The sequence below is a fragment of the Rattus rattus genome, chromosome 1 (genome assembly GCF_011064425.1).
Source record: "Rattus rattus isolate New Zealand chromosome 1, Rrattus_CSIRO_v1, whole genome shotgun sequence".
NCBI lineage: Eukaryota > Metazoa > Chordata > Mammalia > Rodentia > Muridae > Rattus > Rattus rattus.
The window spans coordinates 185,234,307-185,252,823 of record NC_046154.1 but is presented as its reverse complement, the minus strand read 5'-3'; the positions used below and the strand labels follow the sequence as shown (position 1 = coordinate 185,252,823).

The window sequence follows — 18,517 nt, the reverse complement described above, 5'->3', positions numbered from 1 at the left end:
TCTGCTGTGTATGTGTTGGAGGCCTCACACCAGCTGGTGTGTGCTGCCTGGTTGGTGGTTCAGTGTCTGAGAAACCTTGGGAGTCCAGGTTAATTGAGACTGCTGGTCCTTCTAATTGAGGCCTCCTTCTCAGCTTCTTCCAGGTTTTCCCTAATTCAACTACAGGAGTCAGCAGCTTCTGTCCATTGGTTGGATGCAAATATCTGCATCTGATTCTTCCAGTTGCTTGTTGGGTCTTTTGGAGGGCAGTCATGGTAGTTTTCTTTTTGTGAGCGCTCCATAGCCTCAGTAATAGTGTCAGGCCTTGGGGTCTCCTCCTGGGCTGGATCCCACTTTGGGCCTTGTCCCTGGACCTCCCTTTCCTCAGGCTCCTCTCCATTTCAATCTCTGCAGTTCTTTCAGACAGGAACAATTTTGGGTCAGAGTTTTTACAGTGAGATGGCAACCCCATCCTTGAACGATGCCCTGTCTTTCTACTGGAAGTGGACACTACAAGTTCCTTCTCCCCATTGTAGGGCATTTCATCTAAGGTCTCTCTTTTTGAGTCCTGAGATTCTCTCACCTTCCAGGTCTCTGGAACATTCTCCTACCTCTCATGGTTGCCTGTTTCCATTCTTCCTGCTGACCCTCAGGACTTCAGTCCTTTACCCCCACCCAATACCAGATCATGTTCCCCTTCTTCCCATTCCCTTTTCCACCATGGCCCTCCCCAAAAGGATATTAGCCAAAAAACAAAAAACCAAACAAAACCCAAGATACAGTTCACAGAACCAAAGAGGTCAACAAACTGAAGGGCCCAAGTGATGATACCTCAGTCCCACTTGGGAAGGAGTAGAAATCAATCACAAATGGACAACACTTCTTTATTAGCCATTTTTCATCTGTTGTTTCTCATAATAGGGAAACTATGTTCTTGAAAGAATATTATTCTCTCCTAAAGGAATACATGTATGTGATCAAATTTTCTGCCTAAATGTGTGAGCATCTTTCTGGGTACATCCTTTATAAAAATAAAGAAAGGAAATTGGAAATTAAAATTAGCAAGGTTAATGTCAAGGGGAAAGGCTTGATCATCAGGGGAATGTGACAGGTATAACACAAAGTCAACTCAATTGCCCTTCTCAGAGCTGAGCATCTATGTATAGTTCTGAATTCTGCTTTTGAAGTACCTCAGTGCTGCAAACTGTATGAGGTTATATTTGAGTACATGCAAGTCATTTCTTTCACTCTCTTGCAACATAATATTCTCCAGAAAGGGACATTTTCCATGATACAACTGATACGGTTAGATTCTAACAACAGTTTTTAATATAAATGAAATTATTTAACTTCAGGAAATACTTTGAACTCACTGTCTCTCTTATATTCAGGTTCAAGACACTGTTTGTGGCTGGGGAAAGATGTGATGTGGAGACCCTAGAGTGGTCCAAAAAAGTCTTCCGCGTACCTGTCCTAGACCACTGGTGGCAAACAGGTAAGTGTTTTATAAACCACTCATAACAGCTACTCAAGGCCTCCAGGGCAGCTTTGCTGTGTGGACTCGAGGAGGCTCTTAGTTATGCCAGACAGGACCCACAGTTCTGGTTTTGTTAGAAATAAGCACTTTCATGTCACACTCTCACACTGTCTGTGTTAGTCACAGAGGTGCGACCACTCTTTTAGCCACTATACACAGGTCTGGAGGGCATCTTGATTATCTCGGCTTTGCTTCTTTTACACAGTGAGCTGCTACCTCTCAGCTTGCCTTTCCTCAGATCACCAGCATCCCCAGGGCTTTTGAGTTGTGACAGCAGCAGCAGGATCTGACCTGCTAAGACTTAACCATTACCTCCTAGCTGTGCTCTGTGCTCTCTAATTCACTCAGCCCATTGCCTCCATGGCGTGTGTTAGAGCACCACTCCCGTCACAGGGAGCTCTGTCATCTGTGACTCATCAAAGTCTAACTTTTTTTGTGTCGCTCTCACAGTGGATTCATTAAATTTTCTCCAAAACAGTAATAATATATGGGTGTCATTCATTTACAAGTTTGGCTATGATATATTTTCCTCACATGAAGTGGTCCTTGGGATCCAAATTTTATATTAGGTAGATAAAATACAAGTTTTGGAAAAACATAACTGGAAAAATAATATCTTTCCTCTTTACTTTTTCTTTCTAATTTTGCATGGATGGCTTGAGTACATATGCAAGTAACTCAGTGATCTGGAATCGAATTTCCTCTTCATATTTTGCATATTTTTTTGTTTAGCCTTCTAAAAACAGTTGGCTAGTGGCCTCGTCTGTTACTTTCACTAAGTTATGTGATTTGGAGAAAACAATAGATGTAATGCCATCAGTACTTCAGTTCTCCTAATATCTAAAATAGAATATCCAGATCGTATACAAATGCTGTAGTTGCATGGTGAAAATTGCTACTGCCCTTCACAGTAGGTTAAACTTGGATATGAACATTTCTAATCATATGAGCCTCACTTGACCTTGCTGTGTATGTAGCTCAGCACATTTGTACATTTCATTGTGTCAAAATGTTGGTACCCCTTATAGAAAAGAAAAAAAAGCAAAAGTTGAGAGTTGTGATATTTTTTATTTTATGCATGTGTTCATTGTCTCCTTGTATGTTACCTTTCAGGAATAACATTTTTTCTCTACATCTTTGTAATATGTAGTTTAAAATAACTGACCAGAGAGTAAGACCTTTCCCCTCTATAAATGAAAATCATGGTGTTTCTCTGTTCTGTATGTTTAGTTACTAAAGGAAAGCTTTTTTACCAGTGTGCACATTTTTAAGTACCATGGGCTCAAAAGACAATATTCCATTTAGAGAAACAATGATAGAACACATTATAATTAAAAAAATCAGAAAAGTAATTATGTTTTCAATAAGAAAGAGTGTAAATAATATTGATCTGTTCTCTATTATACATGAAAGTTGTTTTCTTGAACATTACTGGAAGATACAATAAACTTTCAAAAAAGGTTTTCCTTGCCTGGAAAAAATGTAGATGTATGTAATTTGTGCTTTCTAAAATATGGAAAAAAACTCACTGAAGTCTGTAAAACATACATGCTTCTCAAAGCACTAATTAAACCTATCTACATTGACTATTACACATAAAATATCTGTAAGAAAAATAATATCACTTTATTTTTCAATTTTATGGTCTTTCTTTTAGAGCAAGATATCAGCATAGTTATATTTAAGAATGCAAACTTTTAGGGAAGATTACTTAAAGTTTAGAAAATTCCCCACTATTTTTTTGAGAAAAGAATTGAATGCAAGAATGAAGAAAAACATTTTCTCCCAGAATTCAGTTGAATTCTGGATGATGCAGGTAGCACAGGATAGTTGTGTGGTTACGTGTAAGCTCCCATGCTTACACACTTGGTTGAGGTTCCCTAATATAAGGGGCTAGAAATTAAACCAGGTTGTGGTTGTTGAGGCCACAATAAGACTGAAGAGGTGACAATTTTATCCAGATCAATTAAACATTTGATACCCTGATTATTTGAAACAGAATATAGTGGTGATTGCCAGGATCAATATCATGGTCGTTGCTAGAATACAAGGACGTTAGCAAACTATGACGAGTACACAGACTAATGCCCAAGATCTATTATTTTGTTGTGCTTTCATGTTTCCTTAAATTCCAATGGAACATACAGAGAAACACAAAGCAACCTGAAGGCTTCACTGCCTGAGAGAGTGGTTCAGGTTCTCAGGAACTCGAATGCACACTGGTATCAGGAGCCACAGACTGGTAAAAAAAGGTTAAAAAAAAAATGACATACACCTTTTAAAGTGAATAGGATAGGCCAACTCTATGGATCCCTGTACATACACAGTTAGAATCTTTACTTATTTGCATAGAAAATTAGTTTTTTACTTTGAGAATTGTTGCAGTAAAGTGTAAGGCAAGACTGAATTTTATCATACGCCATTACTTGTTCCTAAAGTCTGAACTACACTACATAAATGCTAGGGACCCAACTCTGGTCCTCGGAATTAGAAGCAGGAGCCATCTCTCCAGCACCCATTTCCTTCTCAGAGTAGAATTAAAGAAATATTAAATCCATAGGAGTAAAAGACCAAAATAAGATGTAATTCACTGAGGAAGAAAAAGGTCTTGATATTTTTAGTACATTGACCAATGTCCTCATGTTTCCCTCATCAAATAGATGTTTGCTTATCTTCCAAGATCCCTGCTAGAAAACACCAGATAATGTTTCTAATGAGGTTAAGCTTTGACCAAAAAATGAGTTTATTTGTTTTCAATCTCAAATGTTCTACATGGCTTCTCTTTTTATGTACATATGAATTAATAACTTATAAGCTTATAAACCTTGATGAGTCTTCCATACAGTTATTTGTGTGAAAGACTAATGAACTATATTTGTTCTTCGTTTGCATTAATATATGTGTGTAAGTGAGCAGTTAGGAAATCCTTTTGTATTAAATTGAAAGTAGAAAGGAGTATGTTAGCTACTTAAGCATCTGTAAATGAAATCCATCAGGTTATATGATTACAGGTGCGGTCAATCTGTTCATATAACATTGGGTTTTCTTTATGATTTTTTTATTTGTGTATGAAGTGTGTGTATGAATCTGTATGTTAGTCTGTGTGTGTGTGTGTGTGTGTGTGTGTATGTGTTTGTGTGTGTGTATCTTTGTGTGTGCATGCCTGCCTTGGCCAGAAGAGGGTTTCCAATACTTTGGAATAGGTGGTTGTCACCAATTGACTTGCATGCTAGAAACTGAACTCAGGTTCTTCTGAAAATCAGGAAATTATACTTTGTCATTCAAAGTATAATTTATGTTAACACCAACAAACTATTAGAGATGAATATTCTCTTTTGACCTGTTAATAGCAATATTATTTGATGTCTCACTGAATATCTACAATTTAAATTGAAAGCTAATCTTTCAGTATCTGAGAATAGTCATGCCCCTCCCCCAAAGATTATTTCAATGAAGACTTTTTGCTGTTTATGGCAACTGAAGCATTGAGCTCCTGCTTTTGACTGTAATAATGTAAATCTTTAGTGCTATCATGAAGAAAATCAGTTTTGCTAAGTCGAGAAGGGTTCTGTCAAATTCACTCATTAGTCTCGATAGAAACTGAATTGCCATTCATTCAACAATTTTATTTAAGCAGCAACTTATCTGTAAGATGATTGAAAACAGTTGGATTGTTGACTTAGTTTTTCATTTTCATTTTCATCATAGAAATATGGAAACAGGTGGTATTATCACCATCTAGACAGAATAATTAAAAGAATAGATATCAATTTTACTAAAATATGGCATTTCATGTACAATGATCCAGTCTGTAGTTTATTATCCTCAGTTATATACTCTCCAGATAAAATGCTGTATTGTTATAGGTAGTTTTTAGGACAAAAAGAAGCTCTCTCATAAATCAGGCAAGAAGATAATTTTCAGAATAAAGGACTTTTCATGTAGTAAATTGTGTTCTTTGCAAGAATTCCATTGTCTGATTCAAGACAAGTTAAGGAAGTTCTTAAGAGTAAATGGCCTAAGAAAATTTCCCTTACACGTCAGACTAACTCTTCAAACCATAGTAGACTACCCACATATGAGATTTACTTCTTTCTCCCTCTCCCTCTCCCTCTTTCTCTCTCTCTCTTCCTCTCCCTATCTCTCTCCCTCTCCCTCTCTCCCTCCCTTCTATCTTTGTTTCCTACTTGATATAAAAGATGATATTACTTGAGAAATAATGACAACCAAACATGTCAGGATCCAAGTTTTGAGTCTCTCTCTTTCTTTCATTTGTTGTCATGTTAAAAGTAATGGCCACTGGGCTAGAAAGATGACTCACTGCTTAAGAGAACTTGATAATTTTGTAGAGGACTCAGATTCAATTCTTACACTCATTGGTGGCTCACAAACACCTGTGACTCAGGTTCCAGGGTATCTGAAGCAAAACATTCATATACATAAAATAAATATGTATTTTTAAATATTTATTTATTTTAAAATGTGTATGTACGTACGAATGTCTGTATGTATTTGTTCTTTTCTTATATATTCCACCCCACTCTTTCCTCTCTTCCCAGTCAGTCCCTACTACCTCCCCTCTTGCCAATATCCAGTCCTCCACACTTGTCACTTTAATTTTTTTAAACCTCTACTTTTAATGATAATTCTTAAATGCTTTAACTCCCTTGTAGCACACCACCCACCAGGGGTAGTAGAAGAGAAAGGACACAGGGAAAGTGGACCTGTTAAAATAAATTTTTTTTGGTGCAAATTCCTGTCAGGTACAGGTTAGCAGCAGCAGGCAGCTTGATCTACGCAAGAACTTTTCATGGATAAACCAGCAGTCCGGTTCAGCAGTATCAGGATAGCAGCATGTAGCACAACCTGAACACCCAGGCAGGAGGGATGCAGATCAGCAGGAATGTCAGGAGCAGTTCTTGGTTGTGCCTCTTTCAATGAAGCAAAGATCAGAGGAGATGTGAGACCAGCAAACACTATGGCTAGCTCTGTAAGCAAACCAAGCTCAGCCTCTGTCACTGTCCATAAAGACCTTTTTACACGCTCCTTAAAACATCACGTGTGTTCTCTATGAGTCTTGCCTCTCAACTTGAGTCTGTCTCAGCTGACATCACTTTGCCAACCAGCCCAAATCTATAGCTGTGTCAAAAAACCACAGCAGACCAGCAGAATTTTTTGTTTGTTTGTTTTGGTGCATTTCTCTATATGAAGTACAGAGAAATGGTGCCTAACTATGCATGTGACATGGACCAGTGTAGTGATGAATTAGTTAAACCTCATTGGCTTCTCGTGAGTCTCTGTCTTTTTTTTTCCATAATTACTTTATTTTACACTCCCCCCACCAGCAATGCTTAAGAGTTCCACTCTCACTACATTTCACTAAAACCTTGCCAACATTTCTTTTTTTTAAATGGCTTTCTTTTACTGGATACATTATTATTTATTTACATTTAAAATATCCTCTTTCTCAGTTGCCTGTCCATAAACCCCCTATTCCCTCCCCTTTCCATTTCTTCTATGACGGTATTTCTCAACCCATCCACCCACCTCTTCCCACCTCCCCACCCAGATATTTTCCTACACTGGAGGGTCAAGCCTTGGCAGGACCAAGGGCTTCTCCTCCCATTGGTGCCCCACAAGGCCAGCCTCTGCTACATATGCAGTTGGAGCCATGGGTCTGTCCATGTGTATTCTTTGGATGGTGGTTTAGTCCCTCGGAGCTCTGGTGGGTTAGTATTGTTCTTATGCGGTTGCTAACACCTTGAGCTCCTTCTATCATTTCTCTATGTTCACCAATGGGAAGCCCATTCTCAGTTCAATGGTTGTCTGTGAGCATTATAAATAAGGCTGCTATGAACATAGTGGAGCATGTGTCTTTGTTGTATCTTGAAGCGTCTTTTGGGTATATGCCCAGGAGAGGTGTAGCTGGGTACTCAGGTAGTGGAATGTCTAATTTTCTGAGAAAACTTCAGACAGATTTCCAGAGTGATTGTACCAGTTTGCAATCCCACCAACAATGGAGGAGTGTTCCTCTTTCTCGACATCCTCACCAGCATCTGTTGTCACCTGAGTTTTTTATATTAGCCATTCTGACTGGGGTGATGTGGAATCTCAGGTTTGTTTTGATTTGCATTTGCCTGATGACTAAGGATGATAAGCATTTCTTTAGGTGCTTCTCAGTCATTCAATATTCCTTAGATGAGAATTCTTTGTTTAGTTCTGTACTCCATTTTTTAAATAGGGTTATTTGATTCTCTGGAGTCTAACTTCTTGCATTCTTTGTATATATTAGATATTAGCCCTCTATCAGATGTAGGATTAGTAAAGATCTTTTCCCAATCTGTTGGTTGCCGTTTTGTCCTAATGACAGGGTCCTTTGCCTTACAGAAGCGTTGCAATTTTATGAAGTCACATTTGTCAATTCTTGATCTTAGAGCATAAGCCATTGGTGTTTTATTCAGGAAAATTTCCCCATTACCTATGTGTTCCAGGCTCTTCCCCCACTTTTTCTTCTAGTAGTTTGAGTATATCTTGTTTTATGTGGAGGTCCTTGATCCATTTGGACTTGACCTTTGTTCACGACCAAGGCTTCCCCAGTGTAGGGGAAGGTCAGAATGGGGAAGCAGAAAGGGGGTACATTGTTGGTTGGGGGAACACCTTCATAGAAGAAAGGGGAGGGGAGTGGGATAGAGGGTTTATGGTTGGGAAACCAGGAAAGGGGATAACATTTTAAATGTAAATATAATAAATAATAATAATAATAATAGAATGGATTGATTTGCATTCTTCTTCATGCTAATCTCCAGTTAAACCAACACCATTTTGTTGAAAATGCTGTCCTTTTTTCCACTGGATGGTTTTAGTTCCTTTGTCAAAGATCAAATGGCCATAGGTGTGTGGATTCATTTCTAGGTCTTCAATTCTATTCCATTGATTTACCTGACTGTCTCTGAACTAATATCATAAAGTTTTTCTCACTATTGCTGTGTAATACAGCTTGATGTCAGGGATCATGATTCTCCCAGAAGTTCTTTTATTATTGTGGATAATTTTTGCTATTCTGGTTTTTTTGTTATTCCATCCCTAAACATAATAAAAGCAATATACAGCAAACAAGTAGCCAACATCAAATTAAATGGAGAGAAACTTTAAGCAATTCCACCAAAATGAGGAACTAGACATGGTTGCCCACTTTCTCCCTACCTATTCAATATAGTACTCAAATCCTAGCCAGAGCAATCAGAAAACAAAAGGAGGTGAAAGGGATCCAAATTGGAAAGGAAGAAGTCACAATATCACTATTTACAGATGATATGATAGAATACATAAATGACCCCAACAATTCTAGCAGAGAACTCCTAAACCTGATAAACAACTTCAGCAAAGTGACTGGATATAAAATTAACTCAAACAAATCAGTAGCCTTCCTCTACTCAAAGGCCAAACAGGCTGAGAAAGAAATTAGGGAAATGACACCCTTCACAACAGTGACAATTAATATAAAATAGCTTGTTGTGATTCTAACCAAGCAAGTGAAAGATCTGTATGACAAGAACTTCAAGTCTCTGAAGAAATAAATTGAAGAAGATCTCAGAAAATGAAAAAGGATCTCACATGTTCATGGATTGGCATGATTAATATAGTAAAAATGGCCATCTTGCCAAAAAGCAATCTACAGATTCAAGGCAATCCCCCTCAAAATTCCAACTCAATTCTACACAGAGTTAGAAAGACCAATTTGCAAATTCATTGGGAATTACAAAAAAACCAGTGGGTCTCTCTTTTAACCACCTTCCAGAGCCCTCTGGATTATCAAATGAAAGATACACACAGCCCATTTTAATGTGCCTTGATTAGTTCAACAGCTGGGCATTTCTAATTCTTCCTGAGTAATATCTTTCAAAATCTGTATTTTATCTTTGCTGCCCTGGCTTCTTCTGGCAAGCTCCCTATCTTTGCTACCCAAGATGCTTCTGGGCACCCCACCCCAACCTAGAAGTCCCACCTCTTTCATCTTGTTCAGCCATTGGCCATTGCCTCCTTATTGATCAATCAAAAATCAACTGGGGACAGAGACCATTGTGATTTGGAAACAGATTCCCGATTTTGGGAGCTGAATTAAGAAAACCATTAGAAACAATTCCCGACATCTTAACTTTTCTGTCCAAATTTTTAAAAAAAAAAACTTTTCTCTTAGATATAAATTGAGCATAACCATAACAATTATATAAAGTAAGATAAATCATTAACATTTAATTTATCATAATTGTCAATTACATAAAGCATTCTACATCTATCCTAACTTAAACATATAATAATTCTATACTTGAATTATGTTTTGATTTTAACTTACATTACTATCTGAAAACCATCCTTTTAAATCTATCATCTCTCTCAGTGTTAAACAACTTATGATTATGAGGCTGTAACTAGTCTTCAACCCCTTTAGAAATCTAAGAGTGCATTAAATATGACATGAATCTATAGGAAGCATCACACATAGCTCCACAACTTAAACAAATTGCAGAGAGAGCTGACTACTTGGACAGTCCCCTAATTCCTGATAACATTGATATCTTTGACCTTCTGACTCAGAACCATCTGACAGACCTTGAAATGAAGGAATGGTTTGTTCTGTCTTGACAGAACTAAATAGTCAACAACCTCACATTGTGTGTCCTTTCTTGGACAGTTATTTTTGTCTGTAGGTGAATAGAGCATTTTTCCCAAGTGGCTACATCGTCATAATTGGAGCAATGCTACATGGAGGTTTTGATGTTTAAATTCTTTGTAAAGGGAAATGGGGAAGCCATCTGGAGCAGACTTATCTCATTGTCAAATGATTCTTAATAATAAAATAACATTAAATGTCATATTCTGTGGATTTCTGATTTTTTTGAAGACTATATATGGAAAGTATATGTTAAATCTTAACTATTCTTAGTAATTTCTATTTCAGTAAATTGAAAACACTAATATAGCCATGAGTTTACTATCTGGTCCTTAATTTGTGTTACTTAATCATCTTAAACCGTTTGTAATAGGAGCAATCAGAAGGCCTGGGTCAAAGGCATATGTTCGTAAATGAGTTGCATAGGCACAATGCCTATCTAAGAGTAACAATATTAATTTTAAGTTTTGTATCAATATATAGATTTATATTAATGAAAATTATATATATATATGTGTGTGTGTGTTTCATATATATATATATATATATATATATGTGTGTGTGTGTGTGTGTGTGTGTGTGTGTGTGTGTGTGTGTGTGTGAAAGCTAGCTTTAGTATCTATTACCCAGTCTCTGTGTGCTTAGAAGGCTCAGTGCTTAACTGAAGTTTTGATTTGATCCATCTGAAAGTGAGATCATCTGGAATCAGCAGTAATTCCTGAGGCTGTTTTGAAGCAAGTCTCTGGATAGCATCAGCAAGGAGGGGGCTGCAATAGCAGGTCAGTTAAGCATCCTGAGGATGAATCTTGCCCAAGTTATATGTTCTGTAACATATGAATCTCATAACCAAAATTTTAGTACTACTAAGCTATTCCTATGGATTGGGGAAGGTGCAAAGATCAGTTAAGGATGATTTTTGCTCCTTGTTTGAGCAGGTGAAAGGCAACTATCTGTCTTTTTATGAATTAATTTGATCAATAACCAGTTGTAATAAATCTTCACTGATGGCATGTTGAATTTTAAGGATTACATAACCAACAAGGCTTATTGTCTAAATTTAGTTGACATTTTGGCTAGAGACATTTTTGTATCTAAGCTAGTTATTGGGTTTTCCCTGTGTCAAAGAATCAGCAGATCAAGTTATCTGTCCTGTCTGATCTTGCTTTATTTTCTCTTCTGTCTATCACCAAGATCTTTAGGGGGTCTTCCCCTATCATACCTGATCCATATCATTCTGGAAGGGGTCCAAAGTCTTTTCTCCTTTCCTGTCAACACAAATAAGGAACTTCTCTCCCAAAATAGTATGTCCTTGATCTAGTAACCAGAAATCATTAAAGCTATAGAATGAATAAAAATTAATACCTTGACCTTTCTCTCAGAGGGTGTTTAAGACCATAAATACCACCAAACTTATAATCATCTCCATTTTGACAATTAAAACAATTCAAAGCAATTAAAACAACTCAGTAGGAGAGTAATAGTCCCAAGAGTAAACAAAAGAAAGTCAAAAACAGCCTCACTCTCACTGTTATGAGTCCCTGAAGAAGACCAAGACGAATAACCATTGCATATATTCAAAGGACCTAGCTCAGACCTATACAGGACCCCTGAGTAAACATACAGTGTCTGTTCAGTCACAGCAAGCCCCTAGGAACCCTGGTGATTTGAGGTTACTGCCCATGTTCTTGGGGTGACTTTGATGCCTCTGACTCTTACAATCCTTCCCCCTCCTTAAAAAGAAATGCAATTACCACCAGCTTGTAACATCTAAGTTCTTTAATAACTATATATAAAGGCACCTTAGTAGAGGGCTTAGATCAATAATCCCTGAGTCCTTTTAGTTGCTTGAATGGTACTAGTGCTCTTGCTGTTCGGAGTTACAATGTTTATTTGGAAAACACTTTAAGTGTTTTGATGGCTAGGGACTAATGATGTAAGTGAAGTTACCTAATCACTGCCAACTCCCTGAGCTTTCCTAGGTGACTTCATTATTTTTTTTTTATTTTGTTTTCATCACTCCAATGCAAGAATAAAACTCTTCCTCGTAGTTGAAAAGTTCTAAGAAATGATTTCAGCGAGAAAATGATAGTCACTTCATAGACACTGTTGGTAATTGAAATTATTGATTTAGCTCTATGTGCCTTGACCTTGGTTGTTGAGTTCTTATATCTTAAGTAATTAGATTATTTCTGGCCCTATTTGATTGAGCTGCAACAGTTTTAATTACAGCTCAAGTTCTAATGTAACTCCGGTTTTTATGCAGCCTAAATATTTGTCCTTTGAGAAAGAATTTGATTACTCTAAATTTTATTAAACTAGAAGGTAAAATGCTCCAGCGAATGTTGGCATGCCAGCATATAAATGAAAACCATTCCTCTAAATGCTGCCCTCATAGCATGTTTTAAAGGACATCAAAAGTCGTTGACATGACAGATGTATTTTTGCTCTGTTGGGTATGGTAGTGGTTTGAATAAAATGCTCCCAAAAGCTTATATGTTAGAATACTTGGCCTCCAGTTGGTAGAACTGTTTGGAAAGGATTTGGATGTGTGGCCATGTTGAAGATGTGTCACTGCAACTTTGAGGGTTCAGAAGACTTGAGTCATTTCCAGTGTGCCCCCGTCAGCCTCGAACTCAGTCTTGAGATATTAGCTCTTAGATGTTCCTGTCACCATGCCTTTGCTCTGCCATCATGGACTGTAAACCTCAGAAACCATAAGCCTAACCTCATTCTCCCACAATACCTTGCTCCTGGTGTTTTGTCAAAGCAGTAGAAACGTAACTAAGATGAGTAGAATGTACTTCTGGGCAGTAGACTATGGCAGCATGTATTGTAACCATTATAGTTAGTTGGGCTTTCCAAATCAGACCCATAGCTGTAAGGAAATGCTAGCAGCAAACCATTGAACTGAGAACGGGGCCCCATTGAAGGAATTAGAGAAAGGATTGAAGGAGCTGAAGGGGCTTGAAACCCCATAAGAACAACAATGCCAACCAAACAGAGCTCCCAGAGACTAAACCACTACCCAAAGACTACACATGGACTGACCCATGACTCCAGCTGCATATGTAGCAGAGGATGGCCTTTGTTGGGCACCAATGGGAGGAGAAGCCTTGGTCCTGCCAAGGCTGGACCCCCCAGTGTAGAGGAATGTCAGGGCAAGGAGGCGGGCAGTGGCTGGGGAGAAGGAACACCTTTATAGAAAAAGGGGGAGGGGGATGAAATAGGGGCTTATGGATGGGAAACCAGGAAAGGGAATAACATTGGAAATGTAAATAAAAATATCCAATAAAAAATATAGAAGACTCATTAGACTAGGACTATTTTCTTTTTCCTTCCTTTCTTCCTTCTTTCTTTTAATTTTAAGAAATTAATGCATGTTTACTTTTAAGAATGAAACCCACATGAGAGAATAATTAATTGCAGGTTTGTTTTTTTTAATAGCTATACTAAACAGAGGTCTCTGTGGGAAATGTTACCAGCACATAATTGTACTGTTTTATTTCTCTCTCACATATATATATGTGTATATATATATGTATATATATGTATATATATGCATATATATACTATTTCTTATATCTGAGAAACATATAAATGTGAAATATATTGAATACATACAGAAAAATATTTATATAGAAATGCTAGGCAAATATTTGACAGTTGATCCATAATGTATCAACCTACTTGCCACTTACCTTTCTTATCCTTGTAGTCTCAAAGAAGACTGTGTCTTCTGCATTGTGTACAGGTTGGTCAATGTACTGACTATGACTTCAGCTCACTGGTCCATCATTTTTACATTTAGTCTCCTAGAATAAATTTCAACTCTGAAAGCTTTACAACTCCTCTTATTCCCCATACACCTCCACATTACCACTTGGCTGTCCGCATGGCTTTCTTCCAGTTCCTATGTACCTGTGTCTATATGGCGCTTGTACCCTTGCGAAGCTTTGTAACTCTCACTGCACAATTCCTTCTCAGAGTTAAATCATATGAGGCTCCCACTGAGGAGCTGGCACAGCATCGAGTTAAGTGCCTTTCTGGTGACTTTACCTTAAGAACTTTATTTGTCATCCTATTCTCTGGCTATTGAAGATCAAGGGCCACTAGGCCACACTTTGCTGCCTGTAAGTCTCTGAGCAAAATATAACTGTAGATAATGAAGGGCTGCTTTCTAAATGAATCTTATTAATTCTTCGCTGTTTTCTGTGTCGGGGCTTTGCTCTGTCTTTACTGTTATGTCAAATTTATGTGAATGTTTCTTCAGAGTATATGCCTGCAAATGCAAGTATATGAATTAGTATATGCACACTGTGTACCTGAAAGGCTGTACACCAGTATTGCCATTACCCATGAGCTGGATTATCAAGAAGATTTCCTATAGTATTTTCAAATAGTAGAATTCAAAAGGCTTTGGGAAAATATGAATGAATTTCTAATGGGTGATTCAAATTTATCTTTCACAGTTCCATGCTCAAAATAGATTCATCTTGACTTTTCTTTGTAAAAAAGAATCTTTTGGATATTATTGTATTTTACACTGCGGTAGGGGGAGTAGCAGTTATATGGATGAACTGTCACCCCAGTAATGTGAAGCTAGAGAGAATGTGCCTGTATCCATCTGGAAAGAGAAAGACAGAATCTTGATGTTATTCCTGTTGCCTGGTAACTGAATTTTTCTCTCATTTAGAGCAGTCTTCATTTAGTTCAGAGTAGGTGATTTTTTTAATGATAATTTGAAACATAGGAGCTTAGAGGTCAGCTATGGGAATTTTGTTTATGGAAAGAATAATCTTTTGTCAAATGTAAGACATGCTGGATAAGACTCTTGTTTAGAAAGTGAATAGTTATTTACTAATTGTCAATCCAACTGAAAACGAATTCCCAAACCAAGCAAGAATGAGATATGAATGACACTGTCTGAGCCATTATTATATTAGTGATGATGTATTGGAAAGAGACATTGTGTTAGGAAGCTGATCAATGGCATTGCTGACTTGGTCTTTGTAATATCATGTACTCTAATTCTTCAGCCTTTGACAGGGATCCGTTATAACCTAGCCTACAACAAATAATATTATGTCAAATTTATAAAGATCTTCACAAGAACAAAGGTTTCTAAGCCTTCCCTTGAGAAATAATGGTCTGGAAATTTGTTTTCTCCTGTACAACACAACCCTTAGTTTTAAGAAAGGGAATCAGCCCAGGTACTTTATACTGTCACTCTTAGAGAACAGCAGGTGACAATAGTCCTTGGAACAGCAAGGTGGGGAGTATAAGGTGATGTGGAATCCTAATAGGACAGTGTTTTATATCATAGCCCAGCCCCTTACGTGACTGCCACATACACATCCTGATCTTCTGCTCAGTTGTTTCCCATTGGGCTTCCGCAAACACTTTTAATAAAATGAAATATATAAAAAAAAGTAGAAATTCCCAGTTTATTACCAAAACAGAATGAATATTATTTTCCTTTCTTTTCTTGCTATTCATAACCTTTCATTGCTGTAAGGGTCGTCTTTATCATTCTTCCCTGTAGGTAGTCTAGATTCAGGAACACAGAATGCGAGGGCTCTGTTAGCCCACGTATGTCTTATTTACATTTCCTGTCTTTTTTTTTTTCTGAATCCTCTCATGTGCTTGAAAAGGCTACCCTTAACATCCCGACCTGCAGCTACTACAAAATCATGAAAACTCCATTTGCATGCACATGAGTGTAAGGGAAGCATTTACCCATACAGAATTTTATTCCATAAAGTCATTGCAGTTTTAACTAGAGCTGCCTTTGTTCTCTGCAGTTCGGGATGCTTTCTTCCCATGCTTTATCTCTCGCCTTCATTAATTCAGCACTTCTCATCTAATTGAGCTGCCGATTATATATGGGACTCTTCACTGAACCAACCACCCTATGCTGAGATCAGTTTCTCAGCTCCATTGAGGGCTCTGAATCTAATACAGACATTAGATTGCTTTAAGTATTTTAAGCCATAATTCTATCACCTCTTGAACACCGGGATTAAATTGATTTTCTTTCACCAGTGTACAGTTCACTGTTTCTTCCTTCTATTTGCTACCACCATTCAAGTTATTTATAGCTCATGGTATAGATTCAGAAGTGGAGTGAACGATTTCTTTACAAATTGCCTCTGCGCCCACCATGATGCTATGATTAATATGACTCAGCAGTAGCCGGCCTGCTGAACTGATTTATCCCTGGAACTTCAACCTTGAACATGGACAACCAAGTTCTCAGTCCAGATTGCTTAACGTAGTGTCTCGAGTGTCACCGTAGGGGCAGAAGAGTGGTTTTCCAGATACAGCAGGGACTCTGAATCACAAACTGGTTTTGTCCTATTGCCTTGCCCATTCTCTTGAATGTCACTCACATTTAATGCTGATTGCCAAATTTCTGAAATGAACCCTGGGAGTTTAACAGACACCTCCTCTTTCTCTATTTAACCCAAGCGATTACAATGACCTATTGATTCTGAGTATGACCTAAGTTGGTCTCATCTTCACTTCTGTTTACTTTTGCTACATCATCAACTGCCTGTTTATCTCTGAATATGGGGATTATTAATTTAGGGCTTTAATTTGTCAGTAAGAAAATTATCTCATAAAGTAATTTAGCAACGATTGCCTCTAGTGATCTCTGTGGATCCCACTGTCCTTGGATAGATGTGCAGATTTCAAAGCTTGGCACTGACAGTCATTTGTAATTTTCCTCTTTGCCATTTACATTCTCTTTTAATCCATGGACTTTGCTCCGCTGAACAACTGAAATTCTCAATGGGCTCATTAGAGAAACTTCATCGGTGCCGCCATTTCTATTTGGTGTGTAATTCCATCACAACATTCCTTCATCCCCAAAGAAAACCTCTTTTGATGAGGAGATTGTATCTAACAAACATATACTAAATCATACACCTTTAAATATTATCATAGAAGAATTCTGTAATGGAAATATAGATTATATACACTCTTTCTCTTTTTGACATCCTCACTATCTCTTTCTCTGTGGTTCATTTGGGGAGTACAATTGGTGGTTTCCAATTTATTTTTAAAAGCTCTGATCTTAGGAATGAAAACTGAAACTTAAAACATGTCAGAGTGTGCATTTGCTAGTTGGAAAAGTTTCTTTGGAACAAAATGAAAAGAACTGGAATGTTATGACCTAATGACAAGTGATTCTTGGGTTCAAAGTAAAAAAAAAAAGTTCTGGTTCTGATCTGGTCAGAATTAGAAAATAACCCATACACTCATTGTATGTATGTATGTATGCATGTATGTATGTATGTATGCATATATGTATGCACATATGTATGTATTATTTATTTTTGATGAGGATTATAATACAGGTCTTCTGCATAGGTACTATAGGTATTAGCTTATTATTTTATCAGACTCCTGAGCATGAAACTCTTTTACCTGCCCTTGGAACATTTTTTTCTCCTATTGGGTTCTGATGTCCAACTTAGATATGATAGTATTTGCTTCATCTTATTATGTTTCATTTTGTCAAAAAAAAGGCCTTTGTAATATTTTCAATGATGTCTTCCACGTTTGTATGTAGCTACATAAAAGCAGTAGGTTCGAAAACTACTGGTTTAATAAGAAACATATCTCCTGTTGTCATGGATCTGATGTTCCATGTGATATAGAAAATACATCTACTACAAAGTCTATGCTCAACAAAACTGGAAATCTGGAGGAAATGGACAATTTTCTAGACAGATACTAGGTACTAAACTTGAATCAGGGTCAAATAAACCATCTAAACAACCCCATAACTCCTAAAGAAATAGAAGCAGTTATCAAAAGTCTCCCAACCAAGAAGAGCCCAGGACCAGATGGGTTTGGTGCAGAATTCTATCAGACTCATACCAATACTGTCCGAACTATTCCACAAAAGAGAAACAGAAGGAACACTACACAATTCCTTCTATGAAGCCACAATTAGGCTTATACCTGAACCACAAAAGAATGGAAGAAACAGAATGTCAGACCAATTTCCCTTATGAATATCAACAAAAAAATTTATTCCACATCAAAATTCCAACTCAATTCTTCATAGAGTTAGAAAGCAATTTGCAAAAAAAAAAAAGAAAGCAATTTGCAAATTCATTTGGAATAACAAAAACACCTAAGATATCAAAAACTACCCTCAACAATAAAAGAACTTCTGGGAAAATCACCATCCCTGACCTCAAGCTGTATAACAGAGCAATAATGATAAAAAAAAACGTATGGTATTGGTACAGAGACTGGCAGGAGGATCAATGGAATAGAATTGACCCAGAAATGAACCCACACACTCATCACTTGAT

General features: G+C 37.3%; 1 protein-coding gene across 2 annotated transcripts in view; it reads left to right on the top strand.

The window, feature by feature from the left end:
* Acss3 (acyl-CoA synthetase short chain family member 3) overlaps positions 1-18,517 on the top strand; it is a 185,620-nt gene that overhangs the window by 131,217 nt on the left and 35,886 nt on the right. For both annotated transcript variants that reach the window (XM_032912114.1, XM_032912106.1), the window contains exon 9: positions 1,371-1,474. In XM_032912114.1, the coding sequence (XP_032768005.1) occupies positions 1,371-1,474 (104 nt within the window). The remainder of the gene's footprint in view (positions 1-1,370; positions 1,475-18,517) is intronic.